The 26,432-nt window shown below is 45.1% G+C and overlaps 2 protein-coding genes across 2 annotated transcripts in view; one reads left to right on the forward strand and one right to left on the reverse strand.

The window, feature by feature from the left end:
• The window catches only part of PDHA1 (pyruvate dehydrogenase E1 subunit alpha 1), a 15,425-nt gene extending 1,582 nt beyond the window's left edge, over positions 1-13,843 (forward strand). Inside the window, exons 2-11 of the mRNA XM_019666866.1 lie at positions 3,012-3,071; positions 3,619-3,792; positions 4,596-4,722; positions 5,595-5,686; positions 6,495-6,587; positions 7,417-7,572; positions 7,735-7,806; positions 9,960-10,027; positions 11,221-11,329; positions 11,769-13,843. Of these exons, the coding sequence (XP_019522411.1) occupies positions 3,012-3,071; positions 3,619-3,792; positions 4,596-4,722; positions 5,595-5,686; positions 6,495-6,587; positions 7,417-7,572; positions 7,735-7,806; positions 9,960-10,027; positions 11,221-11,329; positions 11,769-11,933 (1,116 nt within the window). The 3' untranslated portion in view covers positions 11,934-13,843. The remainder of the gene's footprint in view (positions 1-3,011; positions 3,072-3,618; positions 3,793-4,595; positions 4,723-5,594; positions 5,687-6,494; positions 6,588-7,416; positions 7,573-7,734; positions 7,807-9,959; positions 10,028-11,220; positions 11,330-11,768) is intronic.
• The window catches only part of MAP3K15 (mitogen-activated protein kinase kinase kinase 15), a 120,544-nt gene continuing 106,637 nt past the window's right edge, over positions 12,526-26,432 (reverse strand). Inside the window, exons 19-29 of the mRNA XM_019666853.1 lie at positions 25,241-25,398; positions 20,575-20,758; positions 19,298-19,448; positions 18,660-18,834; positions 17,761-17,946; positions 17,012-17,117; positions 15,929-16,115; positions 14,630-14,742; positions 13,646-13,737; positions 13,477-13,553; positions 12,526-12,980 (exon numbers count right to left, since the gene is read on the reverse strand). Coding sequence (XP_019522398.1) covers positions 12,893-12,980; positions 13,477-13,553; positions 13,646-13,737; positions 14,630-14,742; positions 15,929-16,115; positions 17,012-17,117; positions 17,761-17,946; positions 18,660-18,834; positions 19,298-19,448; positions 20,575-20,758; positions 25,241-25,398 — 1,517 coding nt within the window. The 3' untranslated portion in view covers positions 12,526-12,892. The remainder of the gene's footprint in view (positions 12,981-13,476; positions 13,554-13,645; positions 13,738-14,629; positions 14,743-15,928; positions 16,116-17,011; positions 17,118-17,760; positions 17,947-18,659; positions 18,835-19,297; positions 19,449-20,574; positions 20,759-25,240; positions 25,399-26,432) is intronic.

The following is a 26,432-nucleotide window of genomic DNA, read 5'->3' on the forward strand; positions in this document are numbered from 1 at the left end:
ACCCCCACCCCCGGTAAAAGTAGCTGAAGAAAACAGCAGTGCTGCTGGAGAGGGAAGGGGTGAGGTTAGCACTATTTCTGCCTCCAGCGTTCAGATGCGCCTAATGTGTAAACTTCTAGCATTTTGACCTCTAAGCACAGCGAGGTAGTATTTCTTGGTATAATTACAGGCAGGCTTTGACTTGCAGTTCTGGCTCTTGGTAACTCCCCCAGGCTTGGTAAGGACAGAGACAGTTGAAAGGTAGAAAGTGTACCCCTCTAGGAATCCCATTGACTGAAAAAATTACAAACACAATTTGATTAATCATTGTTAGCATTTCAATTGTAACTGGAGCTAGCTGAAATGTATTTCTGCATATACACATGCTACAGCCAACATTTATTGAGCTCTTAATATGTGTCGGGCTCTAGGTGAGGTGTTTCACATGCTTTATCTCATTTAATCTCCACAACAGCAGTTTTTAGTTGTAAGTAATAGAAACATGTTTTCAACGTTATACAGGGCCTTAGTTCTGGATTATGTTCAATTTAAAGGGCTACATTAATGAGGAAAAACTTGGATAGAAGTTTTTGTGATTATCCCCAGGAAAAGGAAAATTTGTGTATGAGTTTTCAAATTAGTCACCTGTCACCTGTGTCAATCCCTGTGAACAGAGAGATGTCATTCTTTAAAATCAGAGCCTCCTTCCTCTACTGTCCAAAATGCTCCTGGTTGTGTTTTCCAATCTTCCAGCAGTGTGTGGGCATGAAATGCAACTTGCACTTCATCTTCACCTCAGTAAAACTTTGGCCTCTTCAAAAATCATAATACAGCCCGTATCAAATAGAAATGAGTTACATTTCTATTTAGGTTACAGTGTGCTGACGGGGTAAAGCAAGAGTGCAGTATAACTTCATTCAGTCAGATATTCTTATTGAGAGAAAAGACAGTGAACATGGATTCCCCTAACTTTTTTTTTTATGAATGAGAGACAGTGTTAATGCTCCTTCCTTTGAGCCCCGCCCCCTTTGGGCCATTTTGCATACTTTTCCATTGCCTGCATATGTAGGGCACAGAGAAAAGTATTTCGAAGAATTATGTATAAACCCTAGATTATGTGTGTCTGTGGGCTGAAACCCTGCTTAATAGTCCCCCCCACCATCACCACCACCACAACAGAGCAAATCAGCTAATCAGTGTTTCCATAAACTATAATAATTGATGAGATGTTCCCCAGAGTATTCAGTGCACTTGGGGCTCATGGGCCTAGTGTGCACATTCATCATCAGGTTTCAGTTGTGTTAACACAGGCTACTTAGAGGGTTCAAAGTGTTTGTTTTAGAATCATCATAGACTCATACTTTTTTTTTAAACCTATACTTTTTAATGCTAAAAAGATAACTGTTAGCGGAAGGAAAACACTTGAAACTGTCATGAGCTGGACAGGTTTCTTGTTCCACAACATGCCAAGTTCCCAGTGATTCTGGGTTTGAAACTTTGATTTGCAAAAGTATCTTTAATATTATGGGCCAGCCGAGTGGCGCGTTGGTTAAGAGCTGGCTTGGCACGCCAGCTCTGAGCAGCAGGGCCCAGGTTCGGATCCCACATGTGAGAGCCAGTGACGCTGCGCCCTGTACAGCTAAGATGGTGAGCAGCAGCTCAACCTGGAGCTGGGCTGCCGTGAGTTGCCAGCGATGGCGTAGGCTGCAGTGAGGCTGCAGTGGGCTGCCATAAGCTACCGTGTGTGGCCGGCAGCCAGTGTGAGCTGCCAAGAGCCACCGTGAGCAGCCGTCCGGTGGCCAGCGACCGATCTCCCTCACCTGGGAAGAGCGCAATGATAATACCAACATGGGCCAGTGAAGCGACGTCCTCCACAATTAAACTGAAGAACAAAAGGACAGCAACTTGTCTGTTCTCCTTCCCCGATTCCCCAACGCTGTTCCCATCCCCCAATGCCCCAATTTTTAAAAAAGTATCTTTAATATCAGATATTCGTGCCATCAAGACAAAAATGACCAATTTCTCTCTAAACGTAAGTGATACAAATAGGTTTAAGGAATTTATCTTTTAACAAACTCATTGTATGAATTAACATAGGTTTATCTTAGAGAACCGAAGTGGAAATGTTGCTGTACTTTATTATGGCGTTCACGTCTCAGAGTTTAAGAACATCAGGAGTTACTGGGGGCTGACCTAGGTGGAAGCCTTGGAACGATATCCTGCTGTTTCCTCCCTCTCCTTGCCACCCTTCATCCAACCCACCAAAACCTTCAGAAACTGGATGTTAGTGCCTCCTACAGAAAGTTGGATCTGTAAACTGAAAGCAGAGAGCTCAGTGTAACTTAAGTTACTTAAGTACCTGTGATTTCATATTTGAGGTTGAGAGTTTTCAAAGTTCTTGTTGCACAGAAGATTAAGTTGTATTTAAAAATTTTATACTTTGTCTTGTTTGTATTTCCATTATGACTTCTTTTGTGAGATTTTACTACCAGTATTCCTTAGGCTTTTTAAGTAATAGGAAAGATTTTTAATTTATACTGATAGAATCTGGAATTTAAAAAATATTTTCCCTCTTTCACTTGAATGGTTGCCATGTATTTCATAGAAAAATGGTTTGCCTGAAGGTAGGGATTGTATCATAGTTTTATTTGAAGAATAATTCTGAAAGGGAAGCTTTAGCTTGCTCAGTATATCTGGTTATGACTAAGAATAGCATGAATAAACAAAGCCCCCAAATTATCAGTCTCTTCAGCTTGGCCATTAATGTCATTATATTCTCATTGTAATTTCTTTGAAAACAAAATGACTTAAGTGGATTGGTTTGGTTTTTGTCCACATTCTTTTTCTTCTCTTTGCCATCAGATCGGAGTTACTATCATGTTTCACTGGACAAAGCATGGATTCATTTATATATGTTGGGGCTTATTCAAGTTCCAGGACTGCATACTGATAAATTATTAATAATAATATTTGACTTGAAAAATAACTGACAATAAAAGTACTGATATATTTGTATATTTTGGGTTTTCAAGGCAAGCAGAGTGCTGGTGGCATCCCGTAATTTTGCAAACGATGCTACGTTTGAAATTAAGGTAAGAGATGTTTTACTTTGTGTTAATAACTTTTCCACAGGTATACTTTGATATACAGTTTTACTTTTGGAATAGACCATTTTGATAGTCATGCTTTTTCATAATTTTTTTCCAAGTGTTCTAGAATCAAAGGCTCAGAGTTTACCAAAAATTAGAATTTATACTTCTTAGCAGCTTGCTGGTGTTTCAGGGGAGAGGGAACGAGCTAAAAAATTTAAGGACTTGCTCCAAAGTTTAGAATGTGATTCAGTAAAACATTTGAATGAGAAGATTCTTAGAATGCTTCTTTGAAAGTTTGTCTTTCTGCCTGTAACTCATTTGACTTCTAGAAGTTTTCAGTGAAAGTCATCTTGGACAGATTGCCTAACTCCAAAACCCTATCCCATTGTAGTGAGCTTTATGATGTAAGGCGTCAGAAGCAATATGCAGAATTTCTGATGTGCTCCTGTGTGTTTTTGAGTGAAATGTTATTTATGATGGAGTTAGATCTTAGAATGGGTTGGTAGTGCTTACATTGTAGTAACTGAAAGGTAACTTTCTATTTCAGAAGTGTGATCTTCACCGGCTGGAAGAGGGCCCTCCTGTTACAACGGTGCTCACCAGGGAGGATGGGCTCAAATACTACAGGATGATGCAGACTGTTCGCCGAATGGAGTTAAAGGCAGATCAGCTGTATAAACAGAAAATTATTCGTGGTTTCTGTCACTTGTGCGATGGCCAGGTGAGTGGTAGTTCTGTAATAAAACCATGTTATTCAGGAATTTAAGTGTGGTTTGTGTTTAGTGGCTTTTACCCTGCCTTATGCAGCTGAAGGAGTCCAGGCTGGTATGTTAGAATAAAAATGAGAATTCTGAGACCTGCTATGAAGCTTATGCTAAAGAATGTATTCATGGACCACATTGCTGATTTTGTATGCCTTTGTGGCATTGTGATACCTGTGTCTGATATACTTTGGGGGAGGGGGGACGGGGTGTTTTTGTGTGTGTTTTTTGTTTTGTAGGTTTAGATCAGGGGTTATAAATTCACATGCCTACAGGGACCAGGTAGGTAGAATAAACGAGCGAAGAAGGCCAGCTATATAACAAAGAGTGGTGACGGACTGGTGGTGAACTGGGATGGGTAGGTCCAACCTGCAGGGGATGTTACAACTTGGTTGCAGCTAGTTGGTGACATGTGGAAATATGGGGTCACTGCTTCCTGTTTGTTCGTTTCTTCAAGAGAAGACTGAAGTTTTGATTTTCATGTGAGATTCCCTGAATATTTTAAAGTTGACACCTGATTCAGGATTTTTTTTTCTTCAAATCACCATACAGGCTAAAGGAAACAGCACATCTCTGAATTGCCGGTTTATGACTGCTGGCTTAGGCCTTACCTTCTATTCTGTTTCTGATGAAAAATAGAGCTACTTTCTGTAGTTATTAAGGAAGAGTTCAACTAGGCCAAATATTTCATAATAGTATAGGAAACCTTTATTCTAGAAATGTGTATTGTATTGACTCATGTCTCCTTCTTCCTTTAATGCAGGAAGCTTGTTGTGTGGGCCTGGAGGCTGGCATAAATCCCACAGACCATCTGATCACAGCCTATCGGGCTCATGGCTTTACCTTTACTCGTGGGCTTTCTGTCCGAGAAATTCTCGCAGAGCTTACAGGTTTGCTATTGGTTTATGAAAAAGGGGAAATTAATGAATTAAATTTTCCAATCTCTCCTATTAAGATACTAAGCATTATGTTATTATTAAATTCTTTTTGAGTTAAAAAAACAACAACAAAACCTCTCCTTTTTGGTACTCTATTATCTCTGTTGGGCTTGAGTAAACTGACCATTTTTGAGGTCATCTAACCCCTCAGGTAAAAGGTTTAAAAGGTTAGTTCTATAACATGAGAATGTGTTTATTATACTTAAGCATGCCAGCAGAAATCTAGTAGCCATAGAAAATAAATTGAATAGAAGCATTTCATGGTATGCAGTTTAAATTCTATGAATCTTCTTAAATAACCCTTCATCTTCGCCCCCTTTGACTCTTGAACTGTTTAGTGTACCAGTGTTAGGAGAAATCAGAAGACGTTTCGTAACTGGCAAAAAAAAAAAAAAGGCTAGGGTGCTATGCTTTAACATTTAAAGGAAACTCAGTGATTAGAGAACTGGAAAAGTTGGAAAGGTAAAAAACATGGGACTGGTCTGGTCTTCATTATAAGAGTCTGGAGAGGGCCGGCCGAGTGGCTCAGTTGGTTAAGAGCTCGCTCAAGAGTTTGAGCTCTGAGCAACAGCAGTTTGATGCCCGGCCTGAGCTGAGCTGCCGCTAAGCTACCAACAGGTGGCAGGATGGCTCAGCTAAAAAATAAATAAAAATTTAAAAAAAGAGTCTGGAGACAAGGAGGGATACCTGTTTGCTTAGAGAGGCAGTTGATTATACAATTGAATTGGCCTCTGAGTTCTAAAGGTTGAACCTCTTAAGTAAATGCTTGGGGTGTGCTTTTGTGTATTTGTTTGATGCATATGTGCGTATGCTGCCATTTCTAGGACGAAGAGGAGGTTGTGCTAAAGGAAAAGGAGGATCAATGCATATGTATGCCAAGAACTTCTACGGGGGCAATGGCATCGTCGGAGCTCAGGTAGCCACAAAGAGGAGTGCATGCTTTCCTAGATTTGGCCCTGGCCTGTGTCTTTATCATAGTTCATACCCCAGAGAACTTCCCTCTGATGTATTTTAGTACTTCAGGGGCTTAGTGTGCTTAAAAGACCTATTGCTTCATGCCCCACCATTTGATCATTTAATAGGTAGCTTTGGACCATGGTTTAAAATTTTTCCTTTTCAGTATTTGTTACAGTATTTGTTTTATAAGTAAGCAAGAGCCTGTAGCAGTGGAGCTGTACCTTCACCTTTTTATTTATATTTAGGTACATTAATTGCTTCATCACATACACTTTGCCCTACCTCCCTGCTGTAGGCAGTGCTGATGCCGGTGCCAGACAAGGAGAGGCAGGTGATCAGGATCTCAGGGCCTAGTTAGAATCCAAAGCCAACTTCTGTGGTTACATAGTCCTCTTTGTTCTCATCAATTAGTGAGTTATGAAGAAGTAACAGCATAAAATCATATCTAGAATGTTTGGTTTACTTTCTAATATGTTGAGATTCCACAATTTTTTTTTTAAAAAAAACCTAGGTTTCATTTTTAGAATTGAGTGCAGAAATGTTATTGTTTAAACGGTTGAAGTAGAGTATAATTATTATTCATCTTACTTTACTGGTTTGTTTATAATATTAGGGGTGAGGTAAGCAGAGAAAAGGTTGGGGTAGGAAGAGTTTATAGGGACAGTGTAATTTCTATCTCAATTTCTGTCCAGGAGTTAAAATTCAGAACACTAATTTCTTCACTCATGGATTTCTGTGGTTCCTTTCTTGATTGTCCTTAATGTTAGGTGCCCCTGGGAGCTGGGATTGCTCTGGCCTGTAAGTATAACGGAAAAGATGAGATCTGTTTGACTTTATATGGTGATGGCGCTGCTAATCAGGTGAGTACATGTCTCTTTAACTTTCTAATAATGAATATAATTTTATTTCCAAAGTGTTGAATATTCATAGGCCCGTTTTGTAGAGAAGTAGTTGAAATAGCCATTCACATGGCACGCTAAAATTTGATTTTATGGCCAGATGAGATTTGCCTCTTGGCATGTTTCACAAGTGCTTTATAGGAGCGCACTCCTGTGAGGGAGCACTCTTTAGGTCTACCTCAGTGCTTCACAAGCTCTGTAGTGAAGGATCTTTTTATATTTTAACCCACTGCAAACTAATTCTTAAACCAGTACTGTGATGTGCAAGCTCAGTCTCTCAGACGCCTTGGCATTGTCAGACTCCTCTCATAGTATAGTTTCCGAGCCCTGACTCTGTCTCTGCTTCCCCTGTCATGGTCTGAGTCATCACCAGTCCGTGGCTAACACTTTGTGAGGCCCTGGTCTGGATGCTGATTCTCAGACACTGGTTCACTGGTGATCCAGTGGGTCTCATAGAACTTAAAATAAAACAAACTCGGAAGCCACATGTTTTCACGTGTTGCTCTTCTCTCCGGTGTAGTCTGTTCTGTTGCCTTGACCCCACAGAAACAAGTGGTGGTGTTGGGTTTGTTACTTCTCTTAGTTGCAAAAGAGATGATGCTTGCTGCTTCTCCCCCCACCCCCACCCCAGCACACACACTCCTTTCCTCAGAAGCTTGCTTATAAAAGATGAGGCTTTTTATCCTTTATGAAAGCTTTCTCTGCCAGGTAGAACAGCAGCTGTTAGGATGGTGAAGTCTAGAGAAAAATAGAAAAATGAAACCACTTGAACTTCCTTACATATTTCCAGGGTCAGATATTTGAAGCTTACAATATGGCAGCTTTGTGGAAATTGCCTTGTATTTTCATCTGTGAAAATAACCGCTATGGAATGGGAACGTCTGTTGAGAGAGCAGCAGCCAGCACTGATTACTATAAGAGAGGCGACTTCATTCCTGGGCTGAGGGTAAGGACACCTGGCTACACCCTCATGGCTCGATACCTCTGTGCATGCCCTTGACAATCTCAAATTGAAGTGTTCTATTTTCTTAGTGCAGGAACAGGTCATGTAGAACTAAAATGGCTTTAGTTTGATTTATGCTTTGCCCCCTTTCCTATGTATTAACAGGTAGATGGAATGGATGTCCTGTGTGTCCGGGAGGCGACAAAGTTTGCAGCCGCCCACTGTCGATCTGGAAAAGTAAGGCTTTCTTCTCTTAGGCCTCTAAACTAGACATTTTTAATGATGTTTATCTATCTTAAAATTAAAAGAATGCCTCCCCCATGTCTATCGTAGCTATTCTGGGGCAGCTGCTGATTGAGTTGTATGAGATAGAAGCAGAGTCCAGTCGAGTGAATTGGATCCCTTCATAAATAGCATCATCTTGGTAGCTCACCTCCAGGGAAATAGTCCACGTTGCCCCCACTTGGGGTAACTCTTTTCTTCAGTGCTTCCTTAGCATTTTGCCTGTCTTCATTGTGACACTTAATCTGGTTTGCCTTTTGTTTTGGTTAATTATGTGCCTCCAACCCCCCGTTAATTATAAGCCCCTTGAGTTGACACATTGGGGACCCCTGCAGTGCTCAGCACAGAACTTTGCTTATAAGATAGGCATTTAGTACAAGTTTGTATTCTATAAATGAAATATTATGGTTAAAGTATATAATTCTTAGTGTTGTTGTTTCAGTCCTAAGAATCTTGACCTTTTAGTTACAGCAGTAGAGCAACAGGGGAAGTGAGATTGGCCTGAAAAGAGGCTTACGTGCCATCAGAGCTAATGAAAACCTGTTCTTCTCCCTTAAATCAGTGTTCCACAGCCCAGAAAGCATGCCCCTGAGGTTTACCGTTCAGTAACTTCCGCTGTGTGTGTGTTCAGGCAGTAATGCAAATAAGATTTGGCTAGCAGTGATGAAAATGGGCGAAGCAGGGAGGGAAATAAAAAGCAATTGAACAAGAGAAAGTGAGAGTCATAAAATAGAGCATGACCAGGATGGCAGGCTGGTGCCAGGAGGCTCTGCAGTCTACGTCAGAACTAGGGGTCCAGGCCCTGGGTGGTGGGTACCATCCATCTCCCAGTTCCTGAAAGAATAGGTGGGGTCCATCCCTACATGGAAACAGATCAGTGGTTTATAACATGTGTGGACTTTCCCAGCCTGACCAAAGCCTAATCTTGGAATTAGGTGAGGGTCTGCAAACCCCCTTATCACCACCCCCATTAGCCCAACCCATTGTGTTTCCAAATGGTTGCTGGATTACATGACAAAGAATGGGTGACAAGTTATTGAAGGATTGACATGTCAGGTAACACACTGAACACTTATGTATTTTATTTTAATGGTACAACACTGAGTCAGGTTATTACTATTTTGCAGATGAGGAAACTGAGGCACAGAGCAGTTAAGGGTACATGGCTACTATATACAGCCAGGATTAGAGCCCAAGCACTTGAACTCAGAGCCCCCCTTTATAACCACTACACCAAACTACCCAGAGATCCTAGACCTACCTCCTTCCACTCTGTTCAAAGTCGTTTTCTGGAAGGGAGCTAGTGTAGCACAAGCAAGCTAGCTGGTGGTAGTTGGGCTGGCCAGACTCCAGCAGAGTCACTGGGTTAAGTATCAGGTCTTCAGTGCCTGTCAGCTTTCTGTTCCACATGAGCCAGGTCTGTGTGAAGCAGGATTGGTTGCCAGCCCCTACAAAATCCTGCCTGAAATGGGTGTGAGGTGGAAATCCATCTACCCAGCCTGTCTTTACTTCTCCCATCCTTCTGTACTTTCCAGCACACATAGAGGTTTGCTTTTAATCTGTTTTGTTAGAGTTTATATTAGTATTTTTCTGTAGCATTTTAAAAGGATCAGAATACTTGTAGATCATTTCGTCTGTGACTGAGGGGAAAAGACCAGCCTGTTGACACTGAAGATACTAGCAAAAGCCATCCATCCCCTCTCCCGCTGCCATATTAGTCATCAAATGCAATGTTCATAAAATAGACAATTCTTTATTTACTATCAATGGGCTCTATAACATGCTAAATGCCTTTTTGATTCAAAACCGGCTATGGCAGATTGCTTTTATTAGGTTCCTGTTAAAAATGAGGATGAAACATGCAATAAATCGGTATTGGAAATGAGAACAGATAACTTAAGAATCAGTCAACTAATAAATTCTTGACAACTCCGCTGATTTATATTGGGCTGTCGGAAAAGTCATGACGCATTTTTGCAATGAAAACCAGAAAAGACTATGTCATGACTTTTCCGACAACCCAATACAATGTCTGATGAGAGTATCTTTAATCCTGAAAGGATGTGCTGTGCCTGTGTCTCACCTGTCTTCTTTGGGTTCCGTTTTAGGGGCCCATACTGATGGAGCTGCAGACTTACCGTTACCATGGACACAGCATGAGTGATCCTGGAGTCAGGTATGGTCATGGGAAATCTGAGCATGGTGCCCAAAGTTGGGTGGGCTTTGAATGGTGCTACTCATACGAAAAAAACAAAGCATTTCAACATTTGCTTTGAAGCCAGACACCAGTTGGCTTCATGCACTGAATTAGTTGGCATCAAGTAGTTATTTGTGTCCTAGCCTGAAAGCAGTGCCTCCCGATGAATTCGTTCCAATATAGAGAGCATTCTGAAAATCCCTATTATATATAGTGTCTACATGTTAGCATGAGCAGCAATAAAATAAAATTGCAGGGAGAAATTGTTCCATAAAGCAATGGTAAAGTAGTATATTGGGGGTCATTTAACTTTTGTAGGCATTACTACAAATTTCTTCGTGGTATATTCCTCCTGAAGAGTCATAATTTGAAAATGTTCTGGCTGGCATGGAGCAAGGCCAGCTGGCACATGGGGTACTCAAAATGTTAGAATAGATCAGTCATAAAAAGGAGTTTTACTTGTCACATAGTAACTCTTTCATGTAATGCTGCAGTCCCAGAGTGTGACACACAGTAGATTTAGTCAGGGTAAGCCATAACAAGTGTTGGAGTGTAGAATGGAGTTCTAAGGGAATGTTATATGGAAAAATGCACTTTGTAATTCTGCTTTCAAAAAATGGTAGAGCCCTTGCTTTTAGTGTTAAATGATGTGTGGGACAAGGATGTATTATAGATTCAAGAATTGGAAAACCTCCTAAGTTTTTGCTGGCCACACTTCTCTGATATCTTAAGGGAGAAAGACAAGGCACATTTATTTCCTGCTTGGCATTTTGCTGCCTCAGAGTCTGTGGTAATCACCACATAAGAACCATCTCCACTGTCCCGTGTGAAATGTAGGAGCTCAAAAGGGTGGGCCAGAAAGAGGCTCTACCGCTTCTTCATATCCTATCTCTAGATCAAAGCAGCAAATAGAAACTTGGCCCCTGTTGTCAGAATGCTGGAGAAGCCAGGTGAATCACCAGTGTAAGGTTTTCTATAAAAGAAACAAGCAGCTCTTACAGAATGTTAGGCTGAGTTCTTACACTTTGAAAGTGTAATTCTGCCATTTCCTCAGTGACATAAGTGTTGATGCATTTCCTCATCCCATAATCATAGCCCCGTGTTTCACAGAACTGTCTTTGCTATACTGGACCTGTTCTTACCCACTTCTCACTGCGTTTCCTTCCCTGTAGTTACCGTACACGAGAAGAAATTCAGGAAGTAAGAAGTAAGAGTGACCCTATCATGCTTCTCAAGGATAGAATGGTGAACAGCAATCTTGCCAGTGTTGAAGAATTAAAGGTACCATCACTTTCGGTGGTTTAAAGTCTGCCTTTAACGGCGGGCTCTCCTTTCTGACCAATCGATTTTTCTGTATACAAAAAGCTGTCGCTCCTAATGGGAAAGTAAAGTCCATAATCAGTCATTTTGGCAAAGCCTTTAAACCCCCCCAGAACACGGTGTTTTCCCATAGAAATATACTTTTGATTTTTTATTCATAAATGTTCCCTTGCCAGGGTATATCTGTTTTTTTTTAAATGTTGGCGTCTGTACTCCAAAATGTTTCTGGGTAGATCATTATGTCATTTAGTTAAAAAATAACATCTTTGAAAATAACAGCTATTAGTATTTCTAATACTAGAAGAATTGTAGGTACACCAGTAACAGGCTGTGAGTAGAACTAGTCAGTACCTAAGCTGTTTATTCAAAAAATCTCTTCAACTGTAAATCTGATTTTTAGGAAATTGATGTTGAAGTGAGGAAAGAAATTGAGGATGCCGCCCAGTTTGCCACAGCTGATCCTGAACCGCCTTTGGAAGAACTGGGCTATCACATCTACTCCAACGATCCACCTTTTGAAGTTCGGGGTGCAAATCAGTGGATCAAGTTTAAGTCCGTCAGTTAAAGGGAGAGTGCACGTATGCATGGTTACACCTTCAGTGGGCTATTTGACAGCAACTGTAAGGAACTCTATTCTCAACTTTGTTAAGAAGGGAAACCCCATAGGAAAGTATGTAGATTAAGCTAGTAAGTGCATGCAGTTTATATAGTGTTGAATTAGAAGATGTTATTGCACACTTAACTGTTTAGTGTGAACGTTAAAGGCTTTTAAGATCTGTATAGGTCTAAAATAGACAGTATAGAGTTAGCTTAACCTTCTTTCAAATTATTTCCTTCACGTAGTTTTATTTGATTTAGTTGTATACTATTGTAACAAGTACTTTTTAACTACTAAAAGGAAAAACAATTCTTTGTATGCCTGTCTGACTGCCACCTTTTTGTGGGGGGCTCTTTGTGGGGGGCTCATTCCGTTGGCATACTGACATTACCCCCACAGCGTACCTTAATGCAGACAATATTTATCACAAACAGGCAGGTAGAAGGACAATTCTGTATTTAAATAGGAATACTTCAGAATCGTTGCAAAGGCCAAATAACTTAGATATCCCCATTTATACAGTCATATCAAACATTAAATACAAGGCATATTTGTATCAAATTTCTTTTACAAATTTAAATGCAATGCCAGTTAATAGTAACGTATAACCTTAAACAGTGATTTCCAGCCTTTTATGTTATTTTGAACTCAAATTATTTTGAACACCCATTGTTGCACCTTTCCAATGAGTGCCATATAGGGTGTACTAATTTTTTCATTGAAATATATTAAAATTTCTTTTTAAGAATTCTATAATACCCTAGTCAAAATTAGGGCTCACAATCACTGTTCTCAGTACATACAGTTCTACTCATCTATCACACACATTAACAACATGTTAAAAGAAACATCTTAAACAGCAGTAATGCTTTAGCAGCAGACACATCAGCTCCTTGCTCCCTCTTCGCCCTGGCCCAGCTGGCTGGTTAAGCATCATTGTGGGTGGCCAGAGACTCCTGAGCCTGTCTTCTGTACCGGGAGACTGCAGCCCAGAGCCTGCAGAGGAGCCCACCACTACAAAACAACACAAGAGTCTCCTTTAGAGTCCAAGCAACACCACAGAATACTTCTTTAGGTGCCCTTATGGCAAAGACGATAGCATATAATTCTTGGCTTGTCTAGACTTGCCATCTAGTCTTAAAAGCTTAACTAAAATAGAAACATATTCTCTTCACACATCGATTTGTACATCTGTTGCTGAGCAGGCCATGTAAGATGCTACGGGAAGGAGAATGCAGTTTAAAGAAAGGGGTTGGGTAGAGCACGGATGGCAGGAGGAGGAGAGCACTTCTGTCGCCTTCCTACTTCTGTCTGACTTGTCCTGCCGGGCCGTCAGCTTCTGCCACCTCGTGGCTTTTTCCAACTTCAACCTGGGGAAACTCCAAGAGTTTGGAGCTTTCTGACTAAGCCATAGGGAAAGATACCAGCACTTTCTTTTCTACTGCTTTATTTAAAAGCATAATCACATGAAAAAGCCATTATCTACAAAGTGCTTTGAGGCTATTCTTACCGTAGTCTAAGATATCTTAGATCTTCCTTAGTGATATCATTAAGAATATCAGAAAGTGTAAAACCCTCTTCAACAATCTGAAACAAAGATCAAATACATAGAAACTAAGCACCTTTGTAATAACAGGAATGGGTTTTTTTTTGAGGGGTGGGGGTTCGTGTAAATTTACCTTTTCAATTGCATTTGCATCTGCTCCTTGCAGTTGTAACCAGTCTACAAGGTCTTTATTTGTCCTCTGCTCAGGCGGGGATGCTGGGTTCCCTGTAATATGTAAGGATTAGAAATTTGTTTTGTTGTATATTGATGTGTAATAGTAAAACTCTTCAAAAGAAGTTGGTTGAAATAAACTTGCAGAATGTAAATGTGATGTGAAAAGGAAATGCATTCAGCCTGACTCAGCTGCTCTAGCACACACTGCACAACAATCTGCAGTTCTTGGATTCACTCTAGAGATTCAAATAATCCTTACCTACCACCTATATGGAATTTAGTATGTTTGTCATTTTAAATGCATATTTCCTGTCTTCAAAATGTCTTTTCTAAGGAATCACATCCCTAACTGCACTGGAAATCAAATGGAGAAATGGTTTCAGTATTGAGGCTTTGCATCAGAGCTTACCCATTCCAACAGGTAGCTGTAAGCCCTTTAGTAAGTGGCACAAAATGAACAAGGCAGGTTTACTGAGGTATAATTTATGCAGTAAAGCACCCTTTCTTTAGTTATGCAGCACTGTGAACTGTGACAAGCAGTCATATGACCACTATAATCAAGATACAGAAATTTCCATGACCCCCAAAAAGTTCTCGTGGTCTTTATTTTATAATAAGGCCCCTGCCCGTTCCGCGTTGTTTTCTGTTCCTGTAGTTTTGCCTTGAACAGTATATTGTATAAAGTATTATATGTTTATGGGGTCATAGCATGTAGCCTTTTGAATCTGATTTCTTTCACTTAGCATAATGCATTTGCAATGCATCCGTGTTTCTGAATGTACCAGTAGTTCCTTTTTATTACTGATTAGTAGTCCAGAATCTACTGCATTACTTAACTGGTTCAACAGAGACCAACCTCAGCTGTGTGAAGGCTGGCTAGAATACTAGCGACATTTTAAATGGTGTCACACATTTAAGTCAGAGCAAGTGGAAAATCACTCACCATCAGATTTGATTTGTAACTGAAGTTGATACAATTCTTGAGTTTTCTGTTCTAGGTTCTGCCGTAGAAGATTCTGGTATTCTCTCTCTCTTTGAAGTAGGTGTTCCAAAAGTCTGTTTTTAAAAAAAAAAAACCCAGAAAGAGTCTTAACACCATTCAATTCAACTCAAACATTTATTGAACATTAGATTGAAAAGAAATGGCACAACCCCAATGGTCAGTCTACTTCTTCAAAGTTCCGTGGTCAGGTTTCAGCCCGCACAGGGGCACCTTCCTTGTGTTTCTCCCCTTCAAAACAAAGACCAGCGCTCAGAGCATGGCTATATTTTGTCTCAAAATGTGCCATGAACCAAAAGAAACCCTGGCGGAACTCGGCCGGAAAGATGATCTGGGATGACCTGATAACTTCAACTTGTCTCCTCAACTAGTCAGGCTCTTTCCTCCGGGGACAAAGCGAGGGAGACAGAAGCCAAGCTCCTGATGGAACAGCTTGCGGGGAGAGGCACAGGAGAAGCACTGATCTGAAGGGTGGGAGGAATGCTACTGCGAACCTTTACAGAAAGCAGGAAGGCCTGCTGATCGCCGCACAGGAGCTGGTCTCATGCTCATTGGGACAGACCAGTTACCCACCCCGTCAGGATCACTTTGGGCGTAGGCACCATCCTCCACCTCCATACCACAAAGACAGGAGTGCTTTGTAGGGACCATGTTTGTCAGCTGTTTGCAGTCAGGTGCTAGCTATTTAATTACTAATTCTACCGAGACTGGAGGATGACAGAGTAGCAGCAGTGGAGAAGAATAACCTTCAAGCCCATATATAACGATGAACTGGGTAATTACAAACGACTAGAAAAACATTTTAAAGAAGTGCTAACTATTACTATCAACTTTCACATCTGTCATATTTCTAAAATTTTACAAATTCTGCCACTACTACCAGTTAATTTAAAAAATTCTTTGGGGTCAGAGTTATAGGACATATGCCATCGACAAAGTGCTAACCAATCCCCAACTTGGCTACTTGTGTGGCGGCAGGCTGCAGATGTCCACTGCTGCGCCTGCTGCACCCACAGGCCATGCCCAGGGCCCCATGTGGCAACAACAGAAAAGACGAGATGCTGCTGCCTTTAGTATGGTTCATTTCTGTGTGGCCTGTGGCAAGCACTGGACCTCTCTGACTCCCCAAAGAAAGGCATGTGGCCCAGTTCCTTGGTGAAGATGCTTTTCTGAAACCTGGGTAAAGCACTCAACTAAACCGATTGCTTTGCTGGTCTAGGTCATTGTCCCGCCCCTGCTGACCTGTTGGTCTCCTGCCTGAGCTCGCCCAGCTGGAGGCTCAGGCGCTGCTGGGGCTGGGCCTCATCAAGTGCTGAAGCGGGTCTGCTCCCTCCGCATATCGCATGTGCTTCGCTTCCAGGTAGCTCTGCTGGGAGATGGTCCTCTTCCATGTCTACCCCTTCGGTCGGCTCAAGGTAGGTTCGGAGCTCTGAGAAATCACGGAAGAAGAAAGGACTGTGGTTCAACAAGCCAGGGCCACATGTAGCTTATGCCTGACGCCAGCAAACAAGGCCATTCAGAGGCTGGCCTGGCCACTGCCACACTTTATCCAGGGACTTGTGACTTTATAAATGGAGACGAGACTTAATTTCAGTTCTCTGTATGCAAATATGATCACCCCAGTTTACAGGTGAGAAAACGGAGGCTTAAAGATGTTAGCCAAGGACAGTTCTAAAAAGGTACAATAGGGCTTCCAACGTGGCCTGAGTTCTTTTACTACAGAAAGCCACCTGCTGGGAGTGGGGAGCAGCGCAGTCCTGGGTATTAACGGGCCTCTTCGGGAAGGAAGCTGAGCCTGGGCTCAGTGCATTCAGGGGCGTGGGCAGAAGACAGGGGCGCAGCAGAGTCAAGAGAGGAAGTGGCAGTGTCAACACAAGTGTTGCAAACCTCCCTTCATCAGACAAGTCACCACAGAAGGAAAATCAGCTTGGGTATTAAGCTGCTCTCTCAGTCGACAAAAGCCAAAGATTTCTATAGCTACTGCATGGTGATTCTGCAAGGGGACTGCCACTAAATCACCCACCAACCATTAGGTGTTTCTGAGCACACAGCAGGATGCACTGTAGGGTCAATGACCCCTTTTACATCACGAGTTTACATGTGTTCTCGGTTCTGCCCAGGGAGGGGGGTGGGCACGGAAATACAGCACCAAAAGAAATTCTTAGAATCAGAATCTTAGCCCCAAAGGGTCTGTGGCAGCATTACTTCATTGCAGGAAAGCATACAGCCAAAATGGGAAAGAGAAAGCAACAGCTGTTACATGCAGAGGACATTTCTTATTTCCATAGCTTGAAAGCTCACCTTGACCGAAAAGCAGGCACTTACCTGGGATGAGAATGGTGACTGCAGCCTGCACTGCTTGCCGGATGATGTTGTCCATCGCAAACATCCAGTGGGGCCTAATTAAGTGGTTCCTCAAAATTTTATTTACCTACAAATCACAAAAATCCAAATTTCTGGTCCATTGGACTTCTGAAATGTACACATTCTTTCTCATTCTATTTTGCTTCTACTCTGAGACAAAGTGTTAACTTTGGTGCTGTGCTCTGGATTTCTACCTGACTTGTGTGTTTTTCTGGACTGAATCTTTCTCCAAGCTGACCTGCACTCATGCTGGGGTCCAGCAAATGGGTAGTAATCCATCTACCCGCATTGGACCTCTTCGTCACTTATTCAACAAGCCCTTACTGAGCACCTATGAAACCTCAGACTCTGTGTTGGGGGCTTGGGACACAAAGCTGAGCCAGATGTGGTCTTGGGCCTGGAGCAACTCATCTGTTTGGGGAGACACATACATAAGCTTAAGCCCCAACCCTAGTCAGCTGGCAGATGCCACTTGTTCCCAAATCCTATACTCTTGCCTTCCGTGGCCAAATTCAGTTGGCCCATTCACCTGCACTCGCATGTTCAGTGTTTAGAAGGAACTGCTAACTCGGGGCTCAGGTGTAAACAGGTGAGAGGAGATGGGGACTATGGGAGAAGATGGTAATGAAACTCCATGGGTTTGGCTAGGAGCTGCTTCGGTGGGCATCCTGCCTTCAGGCATGTTCTCTAGGGCCAGAGGAAGTACTTACAGCATCCTGAAATCCAAACAGTATCAGGTGAATCTGACTGATGGATGCGCTGTCAAAGTCCAGGTCCACCTTTAGCTTTGATATCATCAATGCCATCACCCTGTGCTCCGGGGTGTGGATGAAGTCCCTCAGAATCCCAATTATTTGCTTGATGTGGCCGACTGAGAGGTGCAACTCTTCAGAACTCTGATCACACACACACAGACACACACACAAATCCCTTTCACTGAGTAAGTCAGGGAGGAAGGGAAAACTCAAGTAAGATGGGAATCTAGGTTAAGTAGACTGTCCATTATGCATTTGCTAAAGGAAATGTGGACGCCACAGGTGAGGCAGGGTCTGTTCCTGGAATTCCCTCCATCTTTCCTGTCAGAGGGTTATGTGGCCCCATTTTCTCGCTGCCCCCCACACACTCACAACAAAGCCCCTCTAGGAAAGCTTCCACCATCCCGTTTAACCCCCCATAATGCCCGCCCTTGAACAGGCTTTGTCAGAAGGAGCAGAGTTGGGCAGTGGCCTCTTCCTAAATGGAACTTTTCCCATTCCAAATAAGTTGATTCCAAGATTTTCATCCATAACCTTTCTCCTCAAAGGAGCTGTTTTCCCAGAGCAGGGCAAAGGCTGGGCGCCCCTGAGCTTTGTGCTGCCATTTGGCTGGTTTGCCACCAGGAGGCAGCACCGACCCAGCTATGCCTAGCCTCGCTGCAGCGTTCCACCAACTGGTTTCAGGGGAGCCTTTTTTTTCCTTGTATTTTCTCTTGTTGGAGGAGGGAAAGACGCTGGGGAATACTTCTGGTGATTATTGTAACTGCAAATGTTCCAGGGCAGTAGGAGCTTTGGTCCCATTGGATGCGTGCCGGGACCTGGGTGCACCCCCATCCTCCACCCCAAGCCTGTACCTGCAAAACGCAGTCCTGCAGGTTGAAAACCACCTGGTTCTGCTCCTTCCAGAGGATTTTGTACAGGATAGCGCGTCGCTCACTGTCCTTGCGCAGCTGGAAGAGGCCCAGGTCCCTGTCCTCGGTGGATGAGGCTGTGCTCTGGTCTTCCCAGGTCGAGCTCTCATCCGGAACACTGAGGACAAACACAGGCGACAAACAACCCCTACGTCCCCTGGGCAAAGCCTCCATGCTAGGACCCCGTAGGGGAGGGGTTAAGAGGTGGCTCCTCTTCAGCCCTGCCCTCTAGGAGATGAAACTGCAGGAGGCAGGCTGATGGAGGAGGGATGCAGTGTTTCCTAACCCGTAGCACCAGTGTTGGGAAAGGGAGGGAAAAGGGGAGGGGGGAAGGAGGAAGGAGAGAAAGGAGGGGCAGAGAAGACTGCAGAGTAGGGGGAGTAAGGAGCGGAAGGGGGGAAGGAGCACACTACTCCCCCCCTCCCCACACTGTTGGCCACCCACCACCCCGCTGCCCAACCGACCAAGCAGAAAGGAAGTGAAACTCTGCAAGGCCATCTGGTTTTGACCTAGGAGGTATTTTGCCCCCGGGCCAGAGCACTCCTCACAGACCCACAGCAGAAGGATGGGGCCAGAAGTACCTGAGCAGGCTGAGCTGGCGCTTGGGCTCCCGGGCCTTCTCGAAGGACACATGCGAGTAGGAATCCGAGTCCGAGGACACATCGATAACTTCGCTGTTGCCTGTGGGTTCCCTCTGTGTGGACAGTGCCAGGGCCGTGCCCCGGGCACCCTCTGTGTGGGGACAGACATGGGGGGGAGGCTCAGAGAAGGAGGATGCTGGGGGGGGGGCGGGGCGCTCACCCAGGGAGGATGGAGGTTTAAAGAGGGCAGACTGAAAAGGGGAAAAGTTCAGAGAGGGAGGATGCTGGGGGAGGCTCAGAAAAAGATGGGGGCTCAAAGAAGGAGGGGGAGGCACAGAGGGGGAAGTAGGATCAGAAAGGGGGGATGCTGGAGAGTATCTCAGAAAGGAAGAATGCTCCCGGGGAGGCTCAGAGAAGGACGGGGAGCTGGGGGGGAGGATGGGGCCTCAGATATGGAAGACTGTGAGAGGGAAAATGGAGGCTCAGATGGGGAGCTGGGAGGCTTGGAGTTGGGGAGACGTCAGAGAAGTAGGGAGAGGCTCAGACAGGACCAATGCTGGGGCTTGCTGCGCCTGTGTTGCCCTAACTGGTACACACAAACACCCAGGGGTCCGGGTGACACGCAGCTCCTGCTTCAGCGGGTCTGGGGCGGGCTGAGGCTGCGCGTTTCTAAGCAGCCTGCAGGGAACACTGACATAGCTAGGCATGCTTCCGGCGCAAGATGCTGAGCAGCTCTGTCCTGCCTTGGACCATCCACAGCAGGGAAAAGAACAAAGGGCTTCCTTTGCGGGGGCCAGTCTTAAGTCATTGCCAGTAGGACGTACTGCCCTAGAAGGGGTTCTGCAGTGGCCTGCAGGACAGCTGCCACAGGCAAACTTCTCCGACATGACATGCCCTTTAATCAAGATCAGGGGCAGCACAGGGGGATAGGCCAGGCTCCAAAACTGACAACCAGGCCCTGCAGGTGGGGAAGACTCAAAACCCCAGCTGGGGGCCTTTCTCGCCTCCCCCACAGTCCCCAAAGGAAGGCTTTCACAAAGGAGGGGCACCATTATCACTTGTGGGGCTCTTGGTGCACCTGTTAGGAAATCGAGGGGCATTCATTGGATAGGTTTTGACAATCCCACAGCTGCTGCACCTCCCATCCCCCCACCCCCACACTTCACAAAACTGGGCGCCACGTGGGAAGCTCAGTGCTCTGGAGAGCTGGCACTCTAAGGTACAGGGAAGTCTGGGTCCCAGGGGGTTGGTCACCCAGCTGTCCCAGTAGGCCTCACCTGATGGCTTGAAAGCAATTCGGCTCTTCTTGGCCTTGTTCACCTGCCTTAAGAAACCCTCTTTGAGTAGGTGGGCGGCAGTGACACGTTTGTGGGGGTCAGGCTCAAAACAGGACAAAATGAAGGCTCTGGCTTCTGCTGAAAGAGCTTCAGGAACCTCTGGGTGGATCTTAAACATCCCCACCTGCATTTGATGGAGAGAGGACCAATGTGACAGTGAGGCCTCGGGCGAACCTGGGTTCAATACGAAGCCACTACACCTGCCAACCTCTTAGGGGCTGGGGATGAAGCGGAGAGACAGCCTCAATGACGTGCACCCTTGTCCAAGCCCCTGATGGTCTCTTGGGACTTTGCTTTGCCCAGCAGAGTGCGGGGCAGTTTCATAGCTGAGGCTTTAAGAGGCTTGAAGTTTCTGTTCCAGTCCCCTCAGAGCCCTGGGACCGCCATGCAGGAAGGACACCCAGCGTGAAGGGTCTCGTGGGCAAGGGTCTCTGAGAGCATCCTGCCCTAGCCAAGCCAGCACACGAGTGAGCCTGGGCAAGACCAGTGGAAGAACCAATGGTCAGCTCACAGAACTGTGGGAAATAAAAAGTGATTGCTTTCAGCCTCTGAAGTTTTGGGGTGGTGTGTTACACAGAAGATAACTGACCCAAGGCTGGGACCACAGCCTCCAGCAGGATGCTCTGAGGGTGTTCAAAGGCATCTGTGATCTGTGCCCTGATACACAGGGTCCCCAGAGGACGCCCCACTCACCTCAGAGTCTGCATTCACAGCCCAAATCCCCCACCTCCAGCTGCAAACCACGTGCAGACCAAACCTGGAGGCTGGTGCCTCATGCCCCATGCCCTCATCCCCGTGGGGTACAAGCTGCCGAAGGAGGGCAATGCCCTTTCCTCTTCAGGCTCCTGTTACAATTTCTGCTTCGGCTCCCACTTCTGGCCAGCTCCCCATTGTCCTGCTAAAGGCTCTCTGTCCCTGTGACCTGGAGGGGAGCAGGAATTGGGGCTGAGTTGTCATATGTCACTGTGACACGGCAATGCTTTCACAAGTCCTGCTTATCCATGTTGCATAACCCCTTCTGTGTAACTGCCCATCTGGGCAACTCTTATTCTTGAGAGCTGTCATGTTAAAATCTGCAATCCTCTCTGTGTCTTTTCAGGGTGGAAGCCCTTCTGGCCTCCACATTCACCCCATTCCCAGCTCCTTGGTACCCCAGGGACTGGCCTGACCTCCCTTGCCCCCCTAAGCAAGATCTGGGTGCTGCAGAGAGCGAACCACAAGCCTTCTGACACCACTTCCCCACGTCCTGTGACCACCATGTATGCACCTTGTCCGACATGCTGCTCTCACGTGGGCAAGGAGGACAGCTCGAGAGTTTGGGTTGGGGGAGGGGGAAATGGGGAGTTACTATTCAGTGGGCGAAAGGTTTCAGTTAAGCAAGATGAATAAGTTCTAGATGAAGAACGATGAATAAGCATCGTTCCCGGAGTCAGCAAGAAGGGACTGTGTGCTTAGAAGTTTATTGAGAGGGAAGATTTCATGTGAAGTGTTCTCACCATAATAAAATAAAACATTTTTAAAGGAATTTTGGATTTTGAAAACACTAAGTGCTGGACAGAATTCAACTTCCAAGATTTGAAATGCAGGGCACGTTACAGGTGGCACCTTTCACCTGAGGGGTAGGGACCTAGGGCGCTAGGGGGACCAGAGACAAAAATTCATAACAAGAACCCCAAGAGGCAAAGGGTGGCTTCTTCCCTTGGTCTTAGAACAAACATGGGGCACACCCTGGCACCCCACAAGTACAACTTTTAACCCTACCAGACCGCTGTACCGATTTTTTGGTAATTTCTAATCATATCTTATCTAATCATATCTGTGTTGTGTGCATGGAAAAGCACTCCAGGTACAACAAGCAAAATCCTGGAGTGTCTTACAAAGACAATCCATGCAAGAAGGTGAAGAGCAACATCTGGTGCTCACTTTGCAAGAAGTACCTCTGTGTGAAACAAGGCTCATCCTGCTGGGTGGATTGGCACACAAAGGTGGAATATTGGCGCTAGATGAAAGGTAGACCTATTTTCTACAATGTCTCCAAGTTCCATCTTATTCTAACCACTTGTTTGCATGTAACTAACATTTTTCTATATCATGTGGGTTTTTTCTCTTTAATGCTCAGGAGCCCAGGTATAGGGGACAGTTAGGTTCAGGGCCTCAGGTCTGGTAGGGTTAAGGGTGCTTTGCTGTTACTCAAAAGGTATCAGCTTTCCAGAGCCTACATAACAGTACTACTCTCGGTGGTCTCAGAGCTCTGGAGGCTGAGGGTCTGAAATCAGGTGTCAGTACAGCCGCGTGTCCCTCTGAGGGCTGTCGGGGCGGACACTGCCTCTCCTCTTCCCAGGTCTGCTGGTGGCAGGCAGTGCTTGGTGTTCCCTGGCTGTAAATGCGTCACTCCAGGCTCCGCCTCCACTTTCACATGGCTACTTTCTGTGTCTCTTCACATCATCTTCTCTCTGTGAGTACCTATCTCTGTGCTCAAACTTCCCCTTTTTATTAGGACGCCAGTCATACTGCATTAGGTCCAGTATGACAGATCCCAAGTATGGCTTATCTCTGTAAAGACCCGATTTCCAAATTAGGTCATAGTCTGAGGTACCAGCTAGAACTCCAACATATTTTTTCTTGGAGGACACAACTGAACCTGTAAAAGCCCCTTTGGGGGAAAAACAGTTCCTTTTGTTTCAGACACTGCCCAAAAGTGTCTTGAAACTTTTCTGAAGGAGTCTAGAGCTCCCAGAAATCATTTCTACAATCTTTGCGAAGAGAACACAGGGGACATTATTTATTTAATAGTAGCTCTCTAGTTTGCAATGAAAACTGACCTTACATGCCATCCAAAACACTCCCAATATTTTCAAAGACTGGTATACCTAATGAGCTAACCAGAAACGGGAGGAAGAGGGAGGGAGCGACTCATGCCCTATGGATGAACTGAGCAAGTCACAGCCTTCAGACAGGTTTCCTGAGTGTTGCAGGAAGTTGGCAGCAGATCAAAAAGCAGACATCCATGGTTCTCAGGTGGGCCCTCAGGTTTTTCTCAGCACCAGCTACTATTTATTCTGAGGCCTGTGACTGAAGCGGCAGGTAAGAGCTTCAATGGCCCCAGTTGGCTCCATCATGGACAGACATAAAAGGTCTGGGGAAGGTCGCTGCTGTCCTCCAGCCCTGGTGTTCAGGGTCTTGTTGGGAATCCAGGTGCCAATAGACACTTGTCGACCTGAGGTCATGGCTTTGAGCTGCCTGACAGCTGCTGGGAGGGTGGGAAGCTCTGAGAACAGTCCGCAGGGGCCAGGCAGGGGACAGCAGCCACAGCACCCACAGCACAGCAGGCTGCACTCAGCTCATGAGCAGAGACCTGCACTCGTGCCTCTGAGTTCTTTCTGCCGAAGAGGCTGAGGCTGGAGGTCTGGCAGAGAAGCAGGAAGGAAGAAATTACGTTCTGGAATCACATTCCATCAGGCTGCTTTGACGCACTGCAACCTTGTTGTCCATAAGCAGTGGCCATTTGGCCTTTTGCGACCCCCTCTCTTCCTTCTTAGCCTGGGGGCGAACAAAAAGGCTCCACAGAAGGTCAGAACTGGTAATGGACTCTTAGGGTTGCAGCTCTCTTCAACTTTTCCAAGTGTACAAGCCAGATGCTGTAGACCTGACCTTGCCCTTGGACACACAGGGCTGTCCTGGCATCAGTTTCCCTTGAGGTCGCCAGCAAGAAAGTCCCTTCCTAAGGGAACAGGCCCAGCAGTAAATTCCCCAGTGATGGTGACCAACTGCTAGTCCCACATGGGCCTTGATGCACAGGGGCTGCCCTTCCTGTTAGCTCTGGGAGGGTTTTTAGAGCAACAAAGGAAGCATCACGACATACCCAAAATCCCACCTCTCCCAAACCCAGTCAGAAACCTGCTCGCCAAGGACACAGACACATGCGGCCTTTGAGTATTACCCAGTGTAAGGGCAAATACAGACTGAAAATGAGACACTTAATTTTCCCTGCTGAAAATAAGGGAAGATAAACTTCCTCTTTTCTTAGAGCATTTACTTTAGAAAACCTGTAAGTTCTTTGTCTCTTTGAGATGTATGTCAATATTTTTAAAAGCTAAATAAGCCTCTTGCCAGGAATGTCTCTTTCAAGGACCTGGGAGCCATCTGTTTGAATGTCATCATTCTCTGTCTCCTGATTTTTGTGGGAGGGTAAGAGCCAAACTTCGGTGGTGTCTTGCTCTAAAACTACCTCCTGTTCTAAAGATCTGAGGTTATTTTCCCTTTGGGTCAAGTCCATTAGCTAACACAGATGAACCTCAGGTGAGCTACTGTGACCAATGGCGCTGTCCAGTCCTTGCACCTGAAGACTAGGTAGTGTTCCTCTTGAGAACACAGATGGAGAGGCTTGTACTGCTTGGTTCAATAAAAGGGTGCGAGTTCTTTCTGTCTTTGCAATCTCTTAGCAGATTGCCTATGATACACATCACACTCTGATTTAATGCTTATTCAATAATAAAACTTTCCTTTCTCTTCTACCTTTGTGGAGAAGTTTCTGGATTGGGAAGAGATTTTGATTTTAATTACATTTCCCCAACACCAGCCACCTAAATCACCAAACATATCTTACTTTGAACATTGCTACCTGCGGGTCGCCAAGCTCATGGAATGGAGGCATGCTAGTGGCCATCTCAATGATGGTACAGCCCAGGGACCAGATATCAGCCGGGGCACCATACCCGCGAGGTCCTCGATCGATAACCTCAGGTGCCATGTACTGCAGAGTGCCTATTGAGGAAAAAAAGAAAACAAAGACTGTAGGTACCCTGTTGCTTAAAAGCTAAGCGAACCATCAGTAAACAAGTAAACTCTCATGTTAATGACAGATGGGGCCTGCTCTCATGCGTAAATGATGTGGTTGTATCTTTTCTTTGACCAGAGACATGCAGCATGACTTCCTTTAGTACCAACACTAATCATGTTGATTAGTATTATCCTTCAGCCCCTTGAAGGATAAATGGGCACAACTCAGTAAGCAAATATTAATGCATGCTGGATACAGGCACCACAATGCTAAAAACACAGTGCCAGACCTTTAGGAGCTGCCTAGAGGAGAACACAGACATAATGATGATGGTGATGATGATGTGATGATGGCAGCGGTGACGGCAAATGTAATAAGTGCTACAACAGAGGTGGACACAAGTGGTTGATTCAGCCTGGTTCAAGTCAGGGAAAGCTATGGCTGGCTCAGTTTGGGCCTCTGAGAAGTAAATGCCAAGACGGGATTAGACATATGCGAGATTCATTGGGAAGAAGGTGTATGAAGGATAAAGGAGGAGAAAGCAGGATGGGCAGGGAGAGCTGTCAGACTGCAATGTAGGTCTGACGTCTGGGAAAGGAGACGGGGAAGGAAGCATTGGGTAGGAAGGGTCTCAGAAGGCAGAGCAGCTCTGAGATAGCTTCATCCAGGCCAGTGGGGAGCCCCTGCCCAAAACCTGCCCAGTGGAAGACTCCCACATTCATTCTAGTACCCCCACCATGCTCAGTCATTGGCTAGGAATAGTTGGGGTAAAGCATGACTTTGCCATGAACATGGTGGCAGATCCAAAGGGGCGGCAGCTGGGACTGCCAGTGAACCAGACTCCTGCCAAGAAGGTCAAAGAGACAAAGGGATGGGAGGACTTCCAGGCAAGGGGACGAGCTTGAGCAAAGGCCCATGGGTGGGAAGTATTGAGTGAGCTCAGAGAGCTACAGCGATGTCTGACATGGGACTGGGGGTGGAAAGAATGGAGGAGGCAGTGACCTAGGTGAAGTCCAAT

This window comes from Hipposideros armiger, unplaced genomic scaffold, assembly GCF_001890085.2.
Source record: "Hipposideros armiger isolate ML-2016 unplaced genomic scaffold, ASM189008v1 scaffold_13, whole genome shotgun sequence".
Lineage (NCBI taxonomy): Eukaryota > Metazoa > Chordata > Mammalia > Chiroptera > Hipposideridae > Hipposideros > Hipposideros armiger.